The sequence below is a fragment of the Telmatherina bonti genome, assembly GCF_933228915.1.
Source record: "Telmatherina bonti genome assembly, chromosome: 2".
Taxonomy (NCBI): Eukaryota; Metazoa; Chordata; class Actinopteri; order Atheriniformes; family Telmatherinidae; genus Telmatherina; species Telmatherina bonti.
The window spans coordinates 40,932,427-40,950,643 of record NC_136620.1 but is presented as its reverse complement, the minus strand read 5'-3'; the positions used below and the strand labels follow the sequence as shown (position 1 = coordinate 40,950,643).

At 46.9% G+C, this 18,217-nt stretch overlaps 2 protein-coding genes across 3 annotated transcripts in view; both read right to left on the bottom strand.

Annotated features, from left to right (window-relative positions):
• elmo3 (engulfment and cell motility 3) overlaps window positions 1-2,739 on the bottom strand; it is a 53,741-nt gene extending 51,002 nt beyond the window's left edge. For both annotated transcript variants that reach the window (XM_079249233.1, XM_079249234.1), the window contains exon 1: window positions 2,349-2,739. The gene's annotated coding sequence lies outside the window, so the exon portion shown is untranslated. The remainder of the gene's footprint in view (window positions 1-2,348) is intronic.
• A 2,372-nt stretch (window positions 2,740-5,111) lies between these two features.
• e2f4 (E2F transcription factor 4) lies at window positions 5,112-16,045 on the bottom strand. Its single transcript, XM_079254168.1, has 10 exons — window positions 15,714-16,045; window positions 14,580-14,689; window positions 10,840-11,000; window positions 9,417-9,526; window positions 9,136-9,324; window positions 7,611-7,674; window positions 7,387-7,524; window positions 6,972-7,019; window positions 6,817-6,861; window positions 5,112-6,740 (listed from the first exon to the last, which is right to left on the bottom strand). The coding sequence occupies exons 1-10, from the start codon at window positions 15,876-15,878 to the stop codon at window positions 6,625-6,627; spliced, it is 1,146 nt and encodes a 381-aa protein (XP_079110294.1). The 5' UTR covers window positions 15,879-16,045; the 3' UTR covers window positions 5,112-6,624.
• Between the last annotated feature and the right edge of the window lie 2,172 nt (window positions 16,046-18,217).

Sequence of the window (18,217 nt, the reverse complement as noted above, 5' to 3'; positions counted from 1 at the left end):
AACTCTTAAAGTGCACTGATGAAATTAAAATTTGGATGTCAATACATTTTTTGCATTTTAATGATAAAAAAACAGAGGTTCTTCTTCTTGGACCTAGCAGTGTTGGTGATGCTGTCTCAGTTAACCTTGGATCCTTGTCACAGTTTGTTAAGCCTACTGTCTGCAATCTTGGTGTGAAAATGGATCAGGAACTTAAATTGGACAAACAAATTAGTGCTGTGGTGAAAGCAAGTTTTTTCCACCTGAGACAGCTTGCAAAAATAAGGTCCTCACTCTCACGACATGATTTTGAAATTTTGATCCATGCTTTTGTAACCACACGGCTTGACTATTGTAACGCCCTGTACTGTGGGATCAGTCAGTCCTCTCTCGCACGGCTGCAGCTGGTGCAGAACGCTGCAGCGCGTCTTTTAACTGGATCTCGAAAGTCTGACCATGTTTTACCAATTTTGTCTTCCCTTCACTGGCTCCCTGTCCGTTACAGAATTGATTTTAAGATTCTTTTATTTGTTTTTAAATGCCTGAACGGTCTGGCCCCTCGCTACCTGTCAGACCTGCTGGTGAGGTATTCCCCTACACGCTCTCTGAGGTCCACAGATCAACTTCTGCTTGTGGTTCCTAAGACGAAGCGTAAACTGAGAGGTGACCGAGCTTTTTCTGTTATTGGTCCCAAGTTGTGGAATAAGCTGCCCCTGTACATTAGACAGGCTGAATCGCTTCTTGTTTTTAAGTCTTGTCTGAAGACTCATTTTTTCTCTTTGGCGTTTTACTAATTTAAAGGGTAGTTTTACTATTAACAATGTGCTGATGCCCCATTATGATGTAAATATGTATGTTTTATTGTTTCTTCTGTACAGCACTTTGGTCAACTTTGTTGTTTTTAACGGTGCTTTATAAATAAACTGGATTGGATTGGATTGGACTCTTCAGAGGGAACCGAGTCAAAAGAGTCGACTCTTCAGAGGGAACCGAGTCAAAAGAGTCGACTCTTCAGAGGGAACCGAGTCAAAAGAGTCGACTCTTCTGAGGGAACCGAGTCAAAAGAGTCGACTCTTCTGAGGGAACCGAGTCAAAAGAGTCGACTCTTTGAAGAGAGATGAACTTCCATCATTACTGTAAAGGTGAGCTGTGATGATTTCAAACACCTGGAAGGAATTTACGTCAAGTCAAGCCTGTTCTCAGATCAGATCAGAACCCCAAGCAGGTCCGGACCTGTTCCTGGAACCCCAAGCAGGTCCGGACCTGTTCCTGGAACCCCAAGCAGGTCCAGACCTGCAGCTGGAACCCCAAGCAGGTCCAGACCTGTTCCTGGAACCCCAAGCAGGTCCAGACCTGTTCCTGGAACCCCAAGCAGGTCCAGACCTGTTCCTGGAACCCCAAGCAGGTCCAGACCTGCAGCTGGAACCCCAAGCAGGTCCGGACCTGTTCCTGGAACCCCAAGCAGGTCCAGACCTGCAGCTGGAACCCCAAGCAGGTCCAGACCTGTTCCTGGAACCCCAAGCAGGTCCAGACCTGTTCCTGGAACCCCAAGCAGGTCCGGACCTGTTCCTGGAACCCCAAGCAGGTCCGGACCTGTTCCTGGAACCCCAAGCAGGTCCAGACCTGCAGCTGGAACCCCAAGCAGGTCCAGACCTGCAGCTGGAACCCCAAGCAGGTCCAGACCTGTTCCTGGAACCCCAAGCAGGTCCAGACCTGTTCCTGGAACCCCAAGCAGGTCCGGACCTGTTCCTGGAACCCCAAGCAGGTCCGGACCTGTTCCTGGAACCCCAAGCAGGTCCAGACCTGCGGCTGGAACCCCAAGCAGGTCCGGACCTGTTCCTGGAACCCCGTTCCTGGAACCCCAAGCAGGTCCAGACCTGTTCCTGGAACCCCGTTCCTGGAACCCCAAGCAGGTCCAGACCTGTTCCTGGAACCCCAAGCAGGTCCAGACCTGTTCCTGGAACCCCAAGCAGGTCCAGACCTGCGGCTGGAACCCCAAGCAGGTCCGGACCTGTTCCTGGAACCCCGTTCCTGGAACCCCAAGCAGGTCCAGACCTGTCCCTGGAACCCCGTTCCTGGAACCCCAAGCAGGTCCAGACCTGTTCCTGGAACCGGACTGGACCACCACCACCACACACACACACACACCCCGCCGTGGCGGAGGGAGGCTCTCAGCTGCTTGGAATTCCTGCCTGAAGACACACACACACACACACACAGACAGAGTAAATCTGGAGGTTTTTCCCATAAAGCGGATTTCTGCTGGTTTTCCTTCCAGTAAAAAGCGACTTAAACTGGAACTTCTACCTGAAACGTGTTCAGCTTCCAGGTAAAGAGAAACGCGCGCGAGCGGCACTGCTTTCTCCTACCTGGTGTGTCCTACAGTCCTGCGGAACCGGAGCCAGAACGAGTCCTACAGTCCGGAGCGAACCGGAGCCAGAACGAGTCCTACAGTCCTGCGGAACCGGAGCCAGAACGAGTCCTACAGTCCGGAGCGAACCGGAGCCAGAACGAGTCCTACAGTCCTGCGGAACCGGAGCCAGAACGAGTCCTACAGTCCTGCGGAACCGGAGCCAGAACGAGTCCTACAGTCTGGAGCGAACCGGAGCCAGAACGAGTCCTACAGTCTGGAGCGAACCGGAGCCAGAACCATCTGCAGCTGTCCCGGTTCGGCTTCGCGGCGAACAAAGTTCGCTTCTTGAAATGATCCGTTTGTCAGAAAAACCAGCAGAAAGTTTTCGCGTCCAACTTCCAGGACAGTTTTGTTCACCAAAAAGTTCCGGGTTGGCTTGAAACGTCCAGAGTTTTTAGGGCTGGCTTCGCGTCAATTACATGCTTAGAACACAACTTCCGGTAAGGTTTTTCCATAATAAAAGCCGCAGCGAGTACAACTGCGTTTTATGTGTAGACTGTATAGTAAAGATGGGCGGAGCCTCCGTGACGTCACTCGTACGTTTCTGAAGAGCTGAATTGAAGCTCGGTGGGCGGTTCCTACCATCACCATCTTGGCAGGGTCATGCGTGTCGTCTCACCCGGAAAATACAAATATGGGCAAAGAGGTGGAGCTGGGAGGGGAGCTGTGAGCGTCATGGTGGATGATTGACATCGAGTGAACTCCGAGCTTTCTGTAGCTAAGAGCTAACCGAGCTAACCCGGAGATAACAGGAGCTAACCAGCTAACGGAGGTAAGCGGGCTAAAGCTAAGTCACGTTGTTAACCGGCTAAAAACCGCGGTTGTTCTACGTTCTTCTGACATGAAGCGAGAGAACGGTACCTGTCAATCAAAAGGACACACCCCTAAATATACCGAACTTCCAGATTAAATTACCTTTAAACGGGCGAGTTAGAAAAAAGTTCACTTCCCCCACAGTTGTCATGAAGGTAAACCTGACCTATTAAACCGAAAATGGATTTTTGATCCAGGCTGTAAACATGTTTATTTCTGCTGTAAACATGTTTATTTCTGTTGTAAACATGTTTATTTCTGCTGTAAACATGTTTATTCCTGCTGTAAACATGTTTATTTCTGTTGTAAACATGTTTATTTCTGCTGTAAACATGTTTATTCCTGCTGTAAACATGTTTATTTCTGCTGTAAACATGTTTATTTCTGTTGTAAACATGTTTATTCCTGCTGTAAACATGTTTATTTCTGCTGTAAACATGTTTATTTCTGCTGTAAACATGTTTATTCCTGCTGTAAACATGTTTATTCCTGCCGTGAAGTTGGTCTTTTTAACATGGGAGTCTATGGGGATTTGCTCTGTTTTATAGCCCCTAGTGGATGAAGGGGGAACTGCAGGTTTATGAACTTCTACATAGGCTTCACTTTTAACCACCGAAGGCTCCGTTCATCTTTCATATACGGTCTTTGGTTTTATGGCGGGAATAATGGTGAAATTTACTAAACTAGATCTTTACTAGCCCGTGGCGCTTTTCTAAACTGTTTTACCCTAATAAAAATATTTATATTCATCATTCTCTGTATTTAAGGCTTTATGTGAAATTCGGCTTTTACTTTTAAGTAAAAATTCGCCTGTTTCCGGAAATGCACTGATTGCTAACCCTGAGCTGCTTGACATTTTATGCTCCACCTCTGAAAAGCTGTCGTTGCTTGCAAAGTTCCGGGTCGTGCACGTCTGGTTTCAGCTGCCCCCTGTTGTCCCTTCCCCATCAGCACATCTGTTATCAATATTTATGTATTTATGAGTCTCCAGCTGGGTGGACAGCTGACCCCCTCCCTACAAAGCTGAAGTGGTTTTTAAAAAGTCACTCAACTCCATCAATCTGTTTTTATAAATATATCATTTTTTCAACCATCCATGATGATAAAATCACTGTTGCTGACAGGAAATGTGAGATGGAGGGTAATAATAGTGTGTACTCATTTTGAGTTGTCCAGATGCCAAATCATCAAGTGTAAAATAATATGAGCCCTCTTATAAAATGAATACATTATGCTGAGATTAATCAGCAGAATCAAGACAAAGTATTGAATCTGAATTTGGTTTGATCTGAGAAATGCTGATTTTGTGTATGTTGTGTGATCCAAACCCACATTTTCCTGAAGATTCGTAGTGTTTCCTAACCTTACGTTTAGAGACTGGCTGCAGGATGAAACATCTCTCAGAGGTCAAGCTGCTTTTTTTTGCCGAGATCTGCCTTTACAGTTCAGATTAGACCTTTTATATAAAACATTTTGAGGAATCTGTCAGTGAATGAATCAGGTTTAATATCGTACTGACTTGTGACATTACACAGGTTATGTTCAGGTCCAGCATCCATCCTCCACATCGTCTGTTCCTCGGAGAGATGGCGCAGCTTCTGCAGGACCTGCAAAGGCTGTTGCATTAATAAAACACTGAAGGTGTTTCATCTTTTCATTCGATGGTTTTCCACAGCAGGCTGTCTGAAACTTTCTAATGTACAACGTTCATTTGCAGGTTTTTTAAAGTTCATTTGCAGGTTTTTATTTATTGAGTAGTAAAGATGTTCAGAGGGAAAGTGGGACATGAATGCATCTGAAACATGTTTCATTTAATTGCTTTAATGACTTCATAGATCCTGATTCTGACTTTTTTATGGACACTTTTGCACCAAAGCATTTTTTATCTGTAATCCTGATGAGGACATAGAAGAGCTGGATGACATGTCGACTGCTGGCTTTTAACCCTTTAATCACACATGACGAAGTTTGAGACATTTTGCATCACTTTGTGGTAAAACCTGCTGTAAACATCTCTTCTGCCCCTGCTGGACACAGCAGTGCTGATATCACACAGTAGAAACTGTAAATGTACAAAAAATATTATTTGTTAAAGGGTTAAATGAAGACTTCATGTTTAAACTGTGCAGTTCCCACCATGACGCGCCGTCACACAACACATGCAGTTGCTTGTAGAATGAAACCAGGTAAACTGGACATCACAACAATACCAAAGTGTTTATTTGGTGTGAGACAACAGCCGGGCCCGTTAAACTTTTCCTGTTCTCAAGAGAGGAGGCCGCTGATGGATGGAGAGCAGCCAGCACGTCCACAGCGGCAGAAAAACTACAAGACTGATGGAGGAGATGGTTTTTAATAATTCCTTTAACTTTGGAATGGAGTCCCAAATTAGTAGCAACAAGCCTGTAATAATATATCTAGCTGGTATAAAAAAATAAATGCTATTCTATACAAGCAGTAGAGGGATATACACAGTACATAGTTTACATACACATCAGTCCTGGCAGTACATGAAGGGATTTTCCAAAACAAATGATTTGCATCGAAGCGCTGCAGCCTTTTCCTCAGCATACGATGAATTTCCACCACAAGCAGAGAAATCCTGAGAAAAACACGACAGGAGGATAAAATCTGAGAAGAATCGAGCAAAACGAGCACGTCTCAGGACACGGCGACTTTATCCACTGCATGGCTTGTTTTACTTCCAACCCGACACGACGGATGTTTTCCTTCAGTCTGGAGACGAAACGAAAACTCCAGTTTAGGGTTCATATAAAATCCAGGAGGGAAGGCGACACGGAGAACCGGGGGGTTCTCGTGTCTTCCCGGGGAAATATTCAGCTTTCTAACAGGCGCCGATGTAAAATAAATTCTAAAATCCCTTTTTGTTGTTTTCACATTAAAACTCTGAAGTTAAAAACGTAAAACTTTGTTATTCTGGCGGCGTGTAAAAAGTCTGCAGCCTTCGTTGAAAAGCAAACCGTGTCCGAGGTGCGCCTGCTTCTCGGCGAGCTGCTGAATTCTCTCTTTACGTGTCGAAGCAGCGGGAACTCCTTTTGCTGCCATTCCTGGCAGAAAGAAGGCAGTTCTGCCGTTTTATGTCCTGGAGAAATCTGACTCGGAAGCCAGTGTGAACGCACGCTCACATGCACGCTCACATGCACACAACCACACTCGCTCAAACACAAACATCACGCTTGACATCCACAAGTATAGTTTAGACGTGTTTTTCTTGGACGTTGAAACGTTTCCGTTCTGCGTTTCCGTCGGAGCGTCTGAGTTCAGGCGGAGCTCGCCGTGAGAAACGCTCTGCAGATCAGGTCGGCTCTGCTCGCCGCCGCCGCCAGCAGGAGCGGACACTTGGAAGAAAAGGAGGGTAAATTAGCATATTTGGGTGAGTGTTTCCATCAGACTCTGGGTCAGAGGTTGAGAATGGGCACGTCGAAGAGGTCACAGAGGCCTTCCGTCTCATCCAGGTTGTAGATGTAGTCGTGGTCGCTGGGCGGAGGCGACAGGCGAAGCAGAGGCGAGAACACTGCAGGAGAGCGGAGACGTTACGACCACCAGCTTCTTCATAAAAAGGTTTTTACTGTCTGAGGGAAGAAATTTACCTTCTGAAGACATCAAGTCCTCCAACAGGTCTCCGCTCATGATCTCTGTCAGGAGAGAAAAACAAGTCACTGCCAACGCTTCAGCTCTGAACGTAGACGAGTTTTTCTGCTCAACGGCAGCTTCTTCCGTCTGTCAAGGCTTAAAAGACCTTTACCTTTCGTTGGATCGAACATCTCCGAGAGCTCTTTGGGAAAGTCCAGCACTACGAGGAACAAACAACATTTAGTCAGTTTCAGGCGGAGAATTTTGGTTTCATCCCCAGCTGGTGTTGCTGGCGGGTTCCTAAACAGTGTGAGCTGGTATGAAACACTGGTCTCAGCCACTGTTCCTAGCAAGTGATTGGCTCCATGGTGTGCCCATCAAACAAAGGTCCCGCCCACCAAACCTTTCATTTCTACCTGCTGGACTGAACTTAATGCTGCGTCTGTCGGTTTGGGGTGTTTATTACAGTCCTGCACATAAATACAAGACTTAAATGGAACTTTCCTTTATGTGTGCAAACCTGATTTCTACAGAGTTCAAATTAAACCTTTATTCCACAGCGAGCAGTACGACAGAGCAACACTCACGTTCAGGTGGATCTGATTTAATCGGTTCAAACACTGCAGAGGAGGACGCCGATCCGTCCAAAGAGGCAGAGGACTGGAGCTGCTGAGCTGCAGCTGGAGCTTCTGCCGTTGGGGTGAGCAGCGTGGAACTCGCAACCTCTGGAGGAAAATCCCCACCAGACGAAGTGCAGTGAGTTTCACAAATGGAATCTGGAACATCTCATCAGGACTGTAAACCTTCATACCTGCTGCAGCTGGCGTTGTGGTGGGACACGGCTTCGTGGCGGGAGCTGGAGCCGCTTTGGACACCTGGAAGGTAAAAACACAGGAAAAGGAAGCAAAAGGTTTATGATGCGAAATGATGAGCAGGTGGAGACAGAGATCCGATTAGGAGGTAAAAACTTGGTTCCTGACTCTACAATCTGTCCACAATCAATTTTACTGGGATGGAATGTCAGAAATACACGTGGGAGGTGAAGTCATTCTTTAAGGATCGAGGAAAAGCGGTGAGCAGCTAGCCTAGCAGCTAGCCCTGTAGTCGGCCTTGCAGCTAGCTCTGTAGTTGGCCTTGCAGCTAGCTCTGTAGTCGGCCTTGCAGCTAGCCCAGTAGTCGGCCTTGCAGCTAGCCCTGTAGTTGGCCTTGCAGCTAGCCCAGTAGTCGGCCTTGCAGCTAGCCCTGTAGTCGGCCTTGCAGCTAGCCCTGTAGTCGGCCTTGCAGCTAGCTCTGTAGTCGGCCTTGCAGCTAGCCCAGTAGTCGGCCTTGCAGCTAGCCCTGTAGTCGGCCTTGCAGCTAGCCCTGTAGTCGGCCTTGCAGCTAGCCCTGTAGTCGGCCTTGCAGCTAGCCCTGTAGTTAGCCTTGCAGCTAGCCCTGTAGTCAGCCTTGCAGCTAGCCCAGTAGTCGGCCTTGCAGCTAGCCCTGTAGTCGGCCTTGCAGCTAGCCCTGTAGTCGGCCTTGCAGCTAGCCCTGTAGTCGGCCTTGCAGCTAGCCCTGTAGTCGGCCTTGCAGCTAGCCCTGTAGTCGGCCTTGCAGCTAGCCCTGTAGTCGGCCTTGCAGCTAGCCCTGTAGTCGGCCTTGCAGCTAGCCCTGTAGTCAGCCTTGCAGCTAGCCCTGTAGTCAGCCTTGCAGCTAGCCCTGTAGTTAGCCTTGCAGCTAGCCCTGTAGTCGGCCTTGCAGCTAGCCCTGTAGTTGGCCTTGCAGCAAGCCCTGTAGTCGGCCTTGCAGCTAGCCCTGTAGTCGGCCTTGCAGCTAGCCCTGTAGTCGGCCTTGCAGCTAGCCCTGTAGTCAGCCTTGCAGCTAGCCCTGTAGTCGGCCTTGCAGCAAGCCCTGTAGTCGGCCTTGCAGCTAGCCCTATAGTTGGCCTTGCAGCTAGCCCTGTAGTTAGCCTTGCAGCTAGCCCTGTAGTCGGCCTTGCAGCTAGCCCTGTAGTCGGCCTTGCAGCTAGCCCTGTAGTTAGCCTTGCAGCTAGCCCTGTAGTTAGCCTTGCAGCTAGCCCTGTAGTTAGCCTTGCAGCTAGCCCTATAGTTAGCCTTGCAGCTAGCCCGTTAGTTAGCCTTGCAGCTAGCCCTGTAGTTAGCCTTGCAGCTAGCCCTGTAGTTAGCCTTGCAGCTAGCCCTGTAGTTAGCCTTGCAGCTAGCATGGCAGTCCATCGTCCATTTTTACTGGGATGAAATGGAAAGAAACGTGGGAGATGATGTCATTTAATGTGTCAACACATTAAATCTGAACAGGTCCAGGCGTCTGCCCGGCGCCGGTTACATGCTTGTGTGTACCTGTGAGGCAGCAGCGGGCAGCTGGGAGGTAGGCGTAGAAGCTGGGAGGTTCTGGAGGACATCATCTGGAGGTGGGACGGGTAAGACAACAGGAGAGGCGCTGGAAGGGTCCTTGTTGACCAATAAAACCTCAATGGGACCGGATGTGCTCTTTAGACGGATCTGGTATTTCCTCTGTCCGTTCAGGACCTACGTCATCACACACACACACACATTAAACCTGCCACACAAACAGACCTGCAGCTGCACTTCAGAGCATGAACACACACCAGGGTACTCACAACTTCAGGTATGGGCACCTCCAGCTGCGTGCCGATTGGAGCACGGATGGCGAGGAGTGTGTCACCTTTAAACGCTCCACAGAGGTCTTCATGTCTGACATATGCCATCGTACGAGTCTGTTAAGGATCCAGTTTTACAGCCATCTCTCCAACATGTCACAGCTTTCCTTCCTGGACAATTCCACAACCAAGTTCCTTGTTCCAAACCACCTCACACCGGAAAGTCGGCATCAACCCGCTGAACACATTATCAGAGAAGAGAGAGGAAACGGAGTGGAACGGACTTTTACTGGCTGGAAGGGTCTGAGAGAACTGCTAGGATGAAGATGGTGCAGCTGTGGTGGAAAGTTGACAGACAGGCTGTAACATCAGCAGCATGTCAAGCCCAGATCTATCAGGATCCTTCCTAACAACTAATCATACCACTTCCTCTCTGAGCCACACAAATCCTGCACACTGTGTGACCGTGGCGTGGAATCCGCCTGGACAGACCGCCTCAACGTGGGGACGGCGGGGACAGGGGTCCATGTAGCCAATGGGATTATCCCGACTGACATGCAGGGTGCTGAGTCTGGAGGCAGAAGGGATGAGCTCATGCTGCTGCAGGACCGCCTGCAGGTGCAGCTCAACGCCCAGATGGACGCTGCTCATCAGTCTGATACTTCACCACAAGCAGAGGCTTTATCTCTCTGGAGCCACTTGGAGCTTCACGTCCACCGCCGGGCTTCTGGAGCTTCACGTCCACCGCCGGGCTTCTGGAGCTTCACGTCCACCGCCGGGCTTCTGGAGCTTCACGTCCACCGCCGGGCTTCTGGAGCTTCACGTCCACCGCCGGGCTTCTGGAGCTTCACGTCCACCGCCGGGCTTCTGGAGCTTCACGTCCACCGCCGGGCTTCTGGAGCTTCACGTCCACCGCCGGGCTTCTGGAGCTTCACGTCCACCGCCGGGCTTCTGGAGCTTCACGTCCACCGCTGGGCTTCTGGAGCCAGTCTGGAGCAGAACCGATCCTTCCTCTACACCCAGACCTGTCAGGTGTTCGGAGAACAAAACCCAGTCCTGCTTTCCTGCCCCGCAGCGGTTCATGTGAACCAAAAGAAGCCGTTAACTCCGGTTTCACTGCGTCTCCCTCTGAGGTGTTCACACCGTCAGCCTTTCATCGCCTTCAGAACTCCAGACGATGTTTCCATCAGTCTAAAAGAGAAACGAAGCGAGAAGTTTTGCAGCTTCTGGAGCAGAATTGTCTAAAACGACAGCTCTTCCACTGGCAGTAAGGTTTTACAACATGTTCCACAGCAGTGTGGAAACACCACGAACCAAGCATCAGAGCGTCTGAGGCCACGCTGAGCCTTCAGCAACGTTTCACGCCGATAAACCGAACTCGCTGAATGGACAGAGACACTCAGAGACAAACATGGAGGATATGGGCTGTTGTTGGAGTCGTCTGTAACGTTCTTGATGCTTTGCTGAACCCAAACTTTCTGCTGGTCCAGCTCGTGTTCCCGGAGAGCCAGGTCATCCAGCTCGGCCTTCAGATCAATCAGCTTATCGGCGATCTCCCTCGTGTTGCAGCCTGGACCGACGCCTCTGAAACACAGCAGCAGATCGGGGCAGGATGGTCCACATCAGCAGGAACATTAATGGTTACATATCTAATCGTAGAAACTGTTGCGGTTAATGAATCATCATCTTCATCATGGCCTTGTGGACTGTTCTGGTTCTGCGCCAGCGGCAGAGAAGGCGATCCTCAGCGGACGGCAGAGGAAGAGTCATTTCCTCCAAACTAACGGATCATCAGATGTTTCCGCTATGAAAAGTCGGCAGCTTGTCAGCAGTTGCAGATAAAATACCTGAAAAACATTTAACCACCTGCAGCTGCAGAACATTAACATGGTTAGGGGTTAGAATGACAATATGTTTCCCCAACGCAACACTGAAACCATGTGTTATGGACTCATTTAATGGCTGAGGAACTTTCCCAGAATTACAAAAATCTAAACGCAAAAACATAAAAGTTTAAAAAGAGAAGAACGAGGGATAAACTTTTCCACTGGTCCAGTAGACTACCGGATCAGACCAGATAATTCATTTCCAGACCAGACCAGACCGGATCGGATCATTCATTCCCAGACCAGACTAGACAGGATCATTCATTCCCAGACCAGACTAGACAGGATCATTCATTCCCAGACCAGACTAGACCGGATCATTCATTCCCAGACCAGACTAGACCGGATCATTCATTCCCAGACCAGACTAGACCGGATCATTCATTCCCAGACCAGACTAGACCGGATCATTCATTCCCAGACCAGACTAGTCCGGATCATTCATTCCCAGACCAGACTAGTCCGGATCATTCATTCCCAGACCAGACTAGTCCGGATCATTCATTCCCAGACCAGACTAGACCGGATCATTCATTCCCAGACCAGACTAGTCCGGATCATTCATTCCCAGACCAGACTAGTCCGGATCATTCATTCCCAGACCAGACTAGACCGGATCATTCATTCCCAGACCAGACTAGACCGGATCATTCATTCCCAGACCAGACTAGACCGGATCATTCATTCCCAGACCAGACTAGTCCGGATCATTCATTCCCAGACCAGACTAGACCGGATCATTCATTCCCAGACCAGACTAGTCCGGATCATTCATTCCCAGACCAGACTAGTCCGGATCATTCATTCCCAGACCAGACTAGTCCGGATCATTCATTCCCAGACCAGACTAGACCGGATCATTCATTCCCAGACCAGACTAGACCGGATCATTCATTCCCAGACCAGACTAGTCCGGATCATTCATTCCCAGACCAGACTAGTCCGGATCATTCATTCCCAGACCAGACTAGTCCGGATCATTCATTCCCAGACCAGACTAGTCCGGATCATTCATTCCCAGACCAGACTAGTCCGGATCATTTATTCCCAGACCAGACTAGTCCGGATCATTCATTCCCAGACCAGACTAGTCCGGATCATTCATTCCCAGACCAGACTAGACCGGATCATTCATTCCCAGACCAGACTAGACCGGATCATTCATTCCCAGACCAGACTAGTCCGGATCATTTATTCCCAGACCAGACTAGTCCGGATCATTCATTCCCAGACCAGACTAGTCCGGATCATTCATTCCCAGACCAGACTAGACCGGATCATTCATTCCCAGACCAGACTAGACCGGATCATTCATTCCCAGACCAGACTAGACCGGATCATTCATTCCCAGACCAGACTAGTCCGGATCATTCATTCCCAGACCAGACTAGACCGGATCATTCATTCCCAGACCAGACTAGTCCGGATCATTCATTCCCAGACCAGACTAGTCCGGATCATTTATTCCCAGACCAGACTAGTCCGGATCATTTATTCCCAGACCAGACTAGACCGGATCATTCATTCCCAGACCAGACTAGTCCGGATCATTCATTCCCAGACCAGACTAGTCCGGATCATTTATTCCCAGACCAGACTTGTCCGGATCATTCATTCCCAGACCAGACTAGTCCGGATCATTCATTCCCAGACCAGACTAGTCCGGATCATTCATTCCCAGACCAGACTTGTCCGGATCATTCATTCCCAGACCAGACTAGTCCGGATCATTCATTCCCAGACCAGACTAGACCGGATCATTCATTCCCAGACCAGACTAGTCCGGATCATTCATTCCCAGACCAGACTAGACCGGATCATTCATTCCCAGACCAGACTAGACCGGATCATTCATTCCCAGACCAGACTAGTCCAGATCATTCATTCCCAGACCAGACTAGACCGGATCATTCATTCCCAGACCAGACAAGACAAGACTGGAGTCTACCAGACCAGACCAGACCAGACCAGACCAGACCATTCATTCCCAGACCAGACAAGACAAGACTGGAGTCTACCAGACCAGACCAGACCAGACCAGACCATTCATTCCCAGACCAGACAAGACAAGACTGGAGTCTACCAGACCAGACCATTCATTCACAGACTAGACTAGACTCTACCAGACCAGACCAGACCAGACCATTCATTCACAGACTAGACTAGACTAGACTCTACCAGACCAGACCAGACCATTCATTCCCAGACCAGACAAGACAAGACTGGAGTCTACCAGACCAGACCAGACCATTCATTCCCAGACCAGACAAGACAAGACTGGAGTCTACCAGACCAGACCAGACCAGACCATTCATTCACAGACTAGACTAGACTAGACTCTACCAGACCAGACCAGACCATTCATTCCCAGACAAGACTGGACTCTACCAGACCAGACCAGACCAGACCCCCAAACGTCCCCAAAAGGTGTTCTCGGAGCACGTTATGCACGTGCACGCGGCCAAATGGGCTCTCCACAGCTGCTGGCGCAGAACAGAACGTTTCTCTGATAACGACGGTGAGAATCTGTAACTGTGACGTCCATCATGCGGACTAACGGTCACTTCTCGCCTGTTGGCCGCCGATACACCTGCTGAATATTAGAACAGATAAAGAGATTCTGACAGGAGCCAGACAGATGTGCTCTGAGACAACATGTTGTTTTAAACACCAGACTATTTGTTCCCAAGAAACACCAGAACACAATCACAACTATGACCCAGTCTAAAGACTCAGGCTGAAGTGTGTCTCAGCTCTCTGTGATAGAAAACGTCAACAGCACACACTGCCGGGGCTGATTTCCCTAAATGACCCTGTTACACAAACTGAAAGTCCCATCGGTTTCATTTCTAGCTTCAAACTCAGCTGTTACGACTCTACCGCAGTCAGAGAGCACAGAGAAGGCTTGCTACCATGCAGGGTGTGGCTCGGCCGAATCAGGCTTTTCTTTATGGCTGGGAAAGCTGCACGTGCTTGTAAGAGGTTTCCCCGACTATGGTGGGATGGAGCGATCGCTGCAGCTTGCCTCTGAGTTCACGCAGTTTATTGCCTCAGAAAAACTACCTGGACAGATCTCACAAAAACATGGAGCAGGATGAAGAGGAAATGCCTGTCAAGTAGTTCATGACATAAAATTCACTGATTGTTATACCCAAGCGTATTTGTGACAACATGCACAGAGAGTTATAAGTTATGTTTACATTTAAAGTGAACATTTTCCTCTACATACAGGTAAAAAACCTAAAATATTGTCTAAAAAGGTAAACAGTTCTCTTACTTCCACTGAATACTGTTTTTGGATTTCTTCTCTATCAGACCAATTCCTTCCAAAACGTTTGTGATATCGTAGATGCGCCGCTTCTGCCTCACAGCCAGAGTGTCTGCAGCCTGAAGAGCAAAAGACAAACAGATGCATGGTTATGCATGAAAAAAAGTTCATTACAGTCGCCGTGGCAACAGGTGTGCACAAGCATGTAGCGCAAACCAACACGATGCCTCCACCTCTAACGTCTTACAAACTAACCACAATATGGCAGGCGCTGATAAGTCTGGCTGCTGTTGGCAGAGAGGATGAACCCAAGTCCCATAGAAACAAAAAGCATACTGCACAGCCATGAATGTCAGAACACACACACACACACACACACACACTAAACAGGACGCTTGTATTAAAGGAGGTAATGCTTGGCCAGTCAAGTGCCTTCTGGTTTACTGGTTTTGGGTGAAAAAGGGGGGCGCAGTGTTTGTTACAAGTTGACAAACTTGTATTCGCATTAGCATATAATCAAATAGAGAATAAGCATCAGAATAAAATGTTTAACAGCTTTGTGTTGTGACTAAACTGCTGAAAACATGAAAACTGCTGTTATTTAATAATCCTCTAATGAGAGAAGTCATAAAACTTTACAGATCTGAGAGATTGCTGGAAAACAACGGGGGGAATGGTTGTCGTTCACACACAAAGACGTTATCAATCAGAACAAATTGCTCAAGTGTGAAGATGAAGGAGCTTTAACTGAGAGGAATGACAAAAGCTGACCCACTTTTCAAAGTTTGAATCTGCAGGGGGCAGAGTCTGAAAAGTTGACCTGTGGTCTCAAAGTTCGGTTTCATTTTGGGTTTTTACTCAGGTCTTCACTCAGAAAGATAAAAAAATGCCAAAACCTAACATTAAACTGCGTTAAAGTGTGATATTTTTTTATTTAAAATGTCAAGCTAAGAGGTGTCATCCATTCAAATTAGCCCCGCTAAACTAAACTAGGCTAAGATAACAGAAATGTGTGTGATCCAACGACAGGCTAGGCTAGGCTAGGCTAGGCTAACAGGCTAGCAGAAATACATGTAATCTAACGACAGCGGGGAGCTCAGAATGACATGTGCTAGCCAACAACAAAGACTCCTGCACGCTTACAGCTTTCAGATCCAGCACTCCGTCCTTCGCCTCCTGCAGCAAAGTCACGAACTTGGTCGTAAGCAGTCCCAGACTCTTTTCGTGCCTGCTTGGAGTCTGTGGTTGCAGCGAGTCCCCCACAGCTACCGGGTCGCCTCGGTTACTAGCCGACTCCAGCTCCATCATCCCTCGGACCAGCTCCGTACTTCCCCCTGCCTCCCCAACCAAATCCAGCCAGCGAGCCCAGGAGAGCCCGCTCCAGCACCGCAGTCTGACAGACAAAAGCCCGCTGTAGTATGCTGGTGCTGACTGAGCAAGTGGGGCTTTATTTTATGAAAGAATAATCCAGTAAATGGAGGAGAAAGGGCTGAGAAAGGCTAATTCAATGAGAGAGGAGTCGGCGGAGAGCCGTTGGCCACGCGAGGTATGACGGGACGGTTCAAGCGTCGGAGGGAGTGTCTGCAAATGCAAAGCACAATTTCAAAGCGTGTAATAACACAAAATACACTTAAATGCAAATAACTTTGCTACAAAATATATCAAATGTATTGTTGTTGAATATTTTATAAAGAAATAAATAGTAATTGTTTACCTCACAGGGAATGATGATGATGGATTTTCGGGATTAACTGTAGAATAACTAGCAGACGTACCCTTATCTACTCAAACTTGAAAAAAACACACGATATGAACACACACACACACCTCTTGTGTGTACATATATATATATATATATATATATATATATATATATATATATATATATATATATATATATACATACATATATATACATATATATGTGTGTGTATATATATATATATATATATATATATATATATATATATATATATATATACATACATATATATATATATATGTGTATATATATATATATATATATATATATATATATATATATATATATATATATATATATATATATATATATATATATATATAAATAGCGAGAGAGAGAGATTTCTGTATATAAACACACACACTGACACATTATCATAAGCAGTTCCTTGTAGTCAAGTGTGACACGGTTGTTCATGCGCAGGGGAATGTGGTGCTGGATTTGGGTAGGGTCTTAGCCTGGTGTTTGTTTTCAGAAGCAAGGTGGAGATCATCATTCTGAAGTGGATAGTGTGTCTCCAGGACACCTGGTTTTGAGCCATGTCCTCCCAGGTTTTGAGATTCATGTGGCAGTATTTAAGGTTTGTTTTCCCGTTATCTTAGTACTTCTTCGGGTTTTTCTTCCACCAATGGGAGTAGGATTTGCTTTGGGAGGTGGGAGCCAGATATATAAAAACCATGTCGGTCCATCTGACCTGGTGTTGGGTAACGATGGCAGTGATGGTGGGAATCTGTCTCCTTTAGCACACTGGTGTTGGTTTGCCAATCTCTGTCTCTGATCCATACAGAAGAGTAGGAAGCATGTCCTTTGCAGACCAGGATTTTGGACCTTGTCTGACAGTCGTGGTTCTGTTTTGCTTAGCCTTGAGAAAGCCCCACTGGCAAATTTGAGGCAGCGGTGTATTTTAAAGATCAATTATGGCTTTAGCTGACAGGTGTGTAAATATGGAAAGTGGTCCACATTTTCCAGTCTGGTATTATTAACAGAGATGTTTGGGGATAGGGCAGGGGTACAACTGTTGGGTGGACTCTGATAGAGGTTTTGGGTCTTCAAGTGCCTGGTCAGATCAAGCTGATTGTAAGTATTTGACAAAGCAGAGAGAGTACATTGTAGATAATCTTCTGAAAGGAGTACAAGGACAGTACCTGCATACTGTAGCTCTTGGATTGATACAGTGATGGTTTCGTCTTTAGCCCTGAAACGGTTGATGTTGAGGAGTTGACTGTCCATTTGGTCCAGGATTTTCACGCCCTGGGGTAGATGCTTGCCTGTGAGATGGAGAGTGGTAGTAATGTAGATAATGTAGAGAATATTATTGGGGCTATGACACAACCTTGTTTTACTTCGGTGTCCACCCTGAAAGGTTCTGCTTCTTCTTTAATTCTTCTCAGCACTGTAGGCAACATATCATTTGGGTTTCCCAGTATCTGTTATGTAGGCTGAACATGCATTCATACATACCATACATACATATTACATACACACAACATACAGGCTTTTCTTTTGCTTCTCATAAATATTTTTGCTTCATCCAGAAACGATGCATCATGACTTTCAAAATACAGTTAATTTTCTATCACTTATGGTGTGTTTAAAAGTTGAGCAAATATATATATATATATATATATATATATATATATATATATATATATATATATATATATATATATATATATGTATATATATATATATATATATATATATATATTATAAACTGGATCCCAAAATCAAAATTATTATTTATTTGGATAAGAGCTCTGCACTTCCGTAATTTTTAGAATTTCTAATATTTAGTTACTGAGTTATTTAGTTATGGAGTTATTTAGTTATTGGATTATTTAGTTATTGTGTTATTTAGTTATTGAATTATTGAGTTATTTAGTCA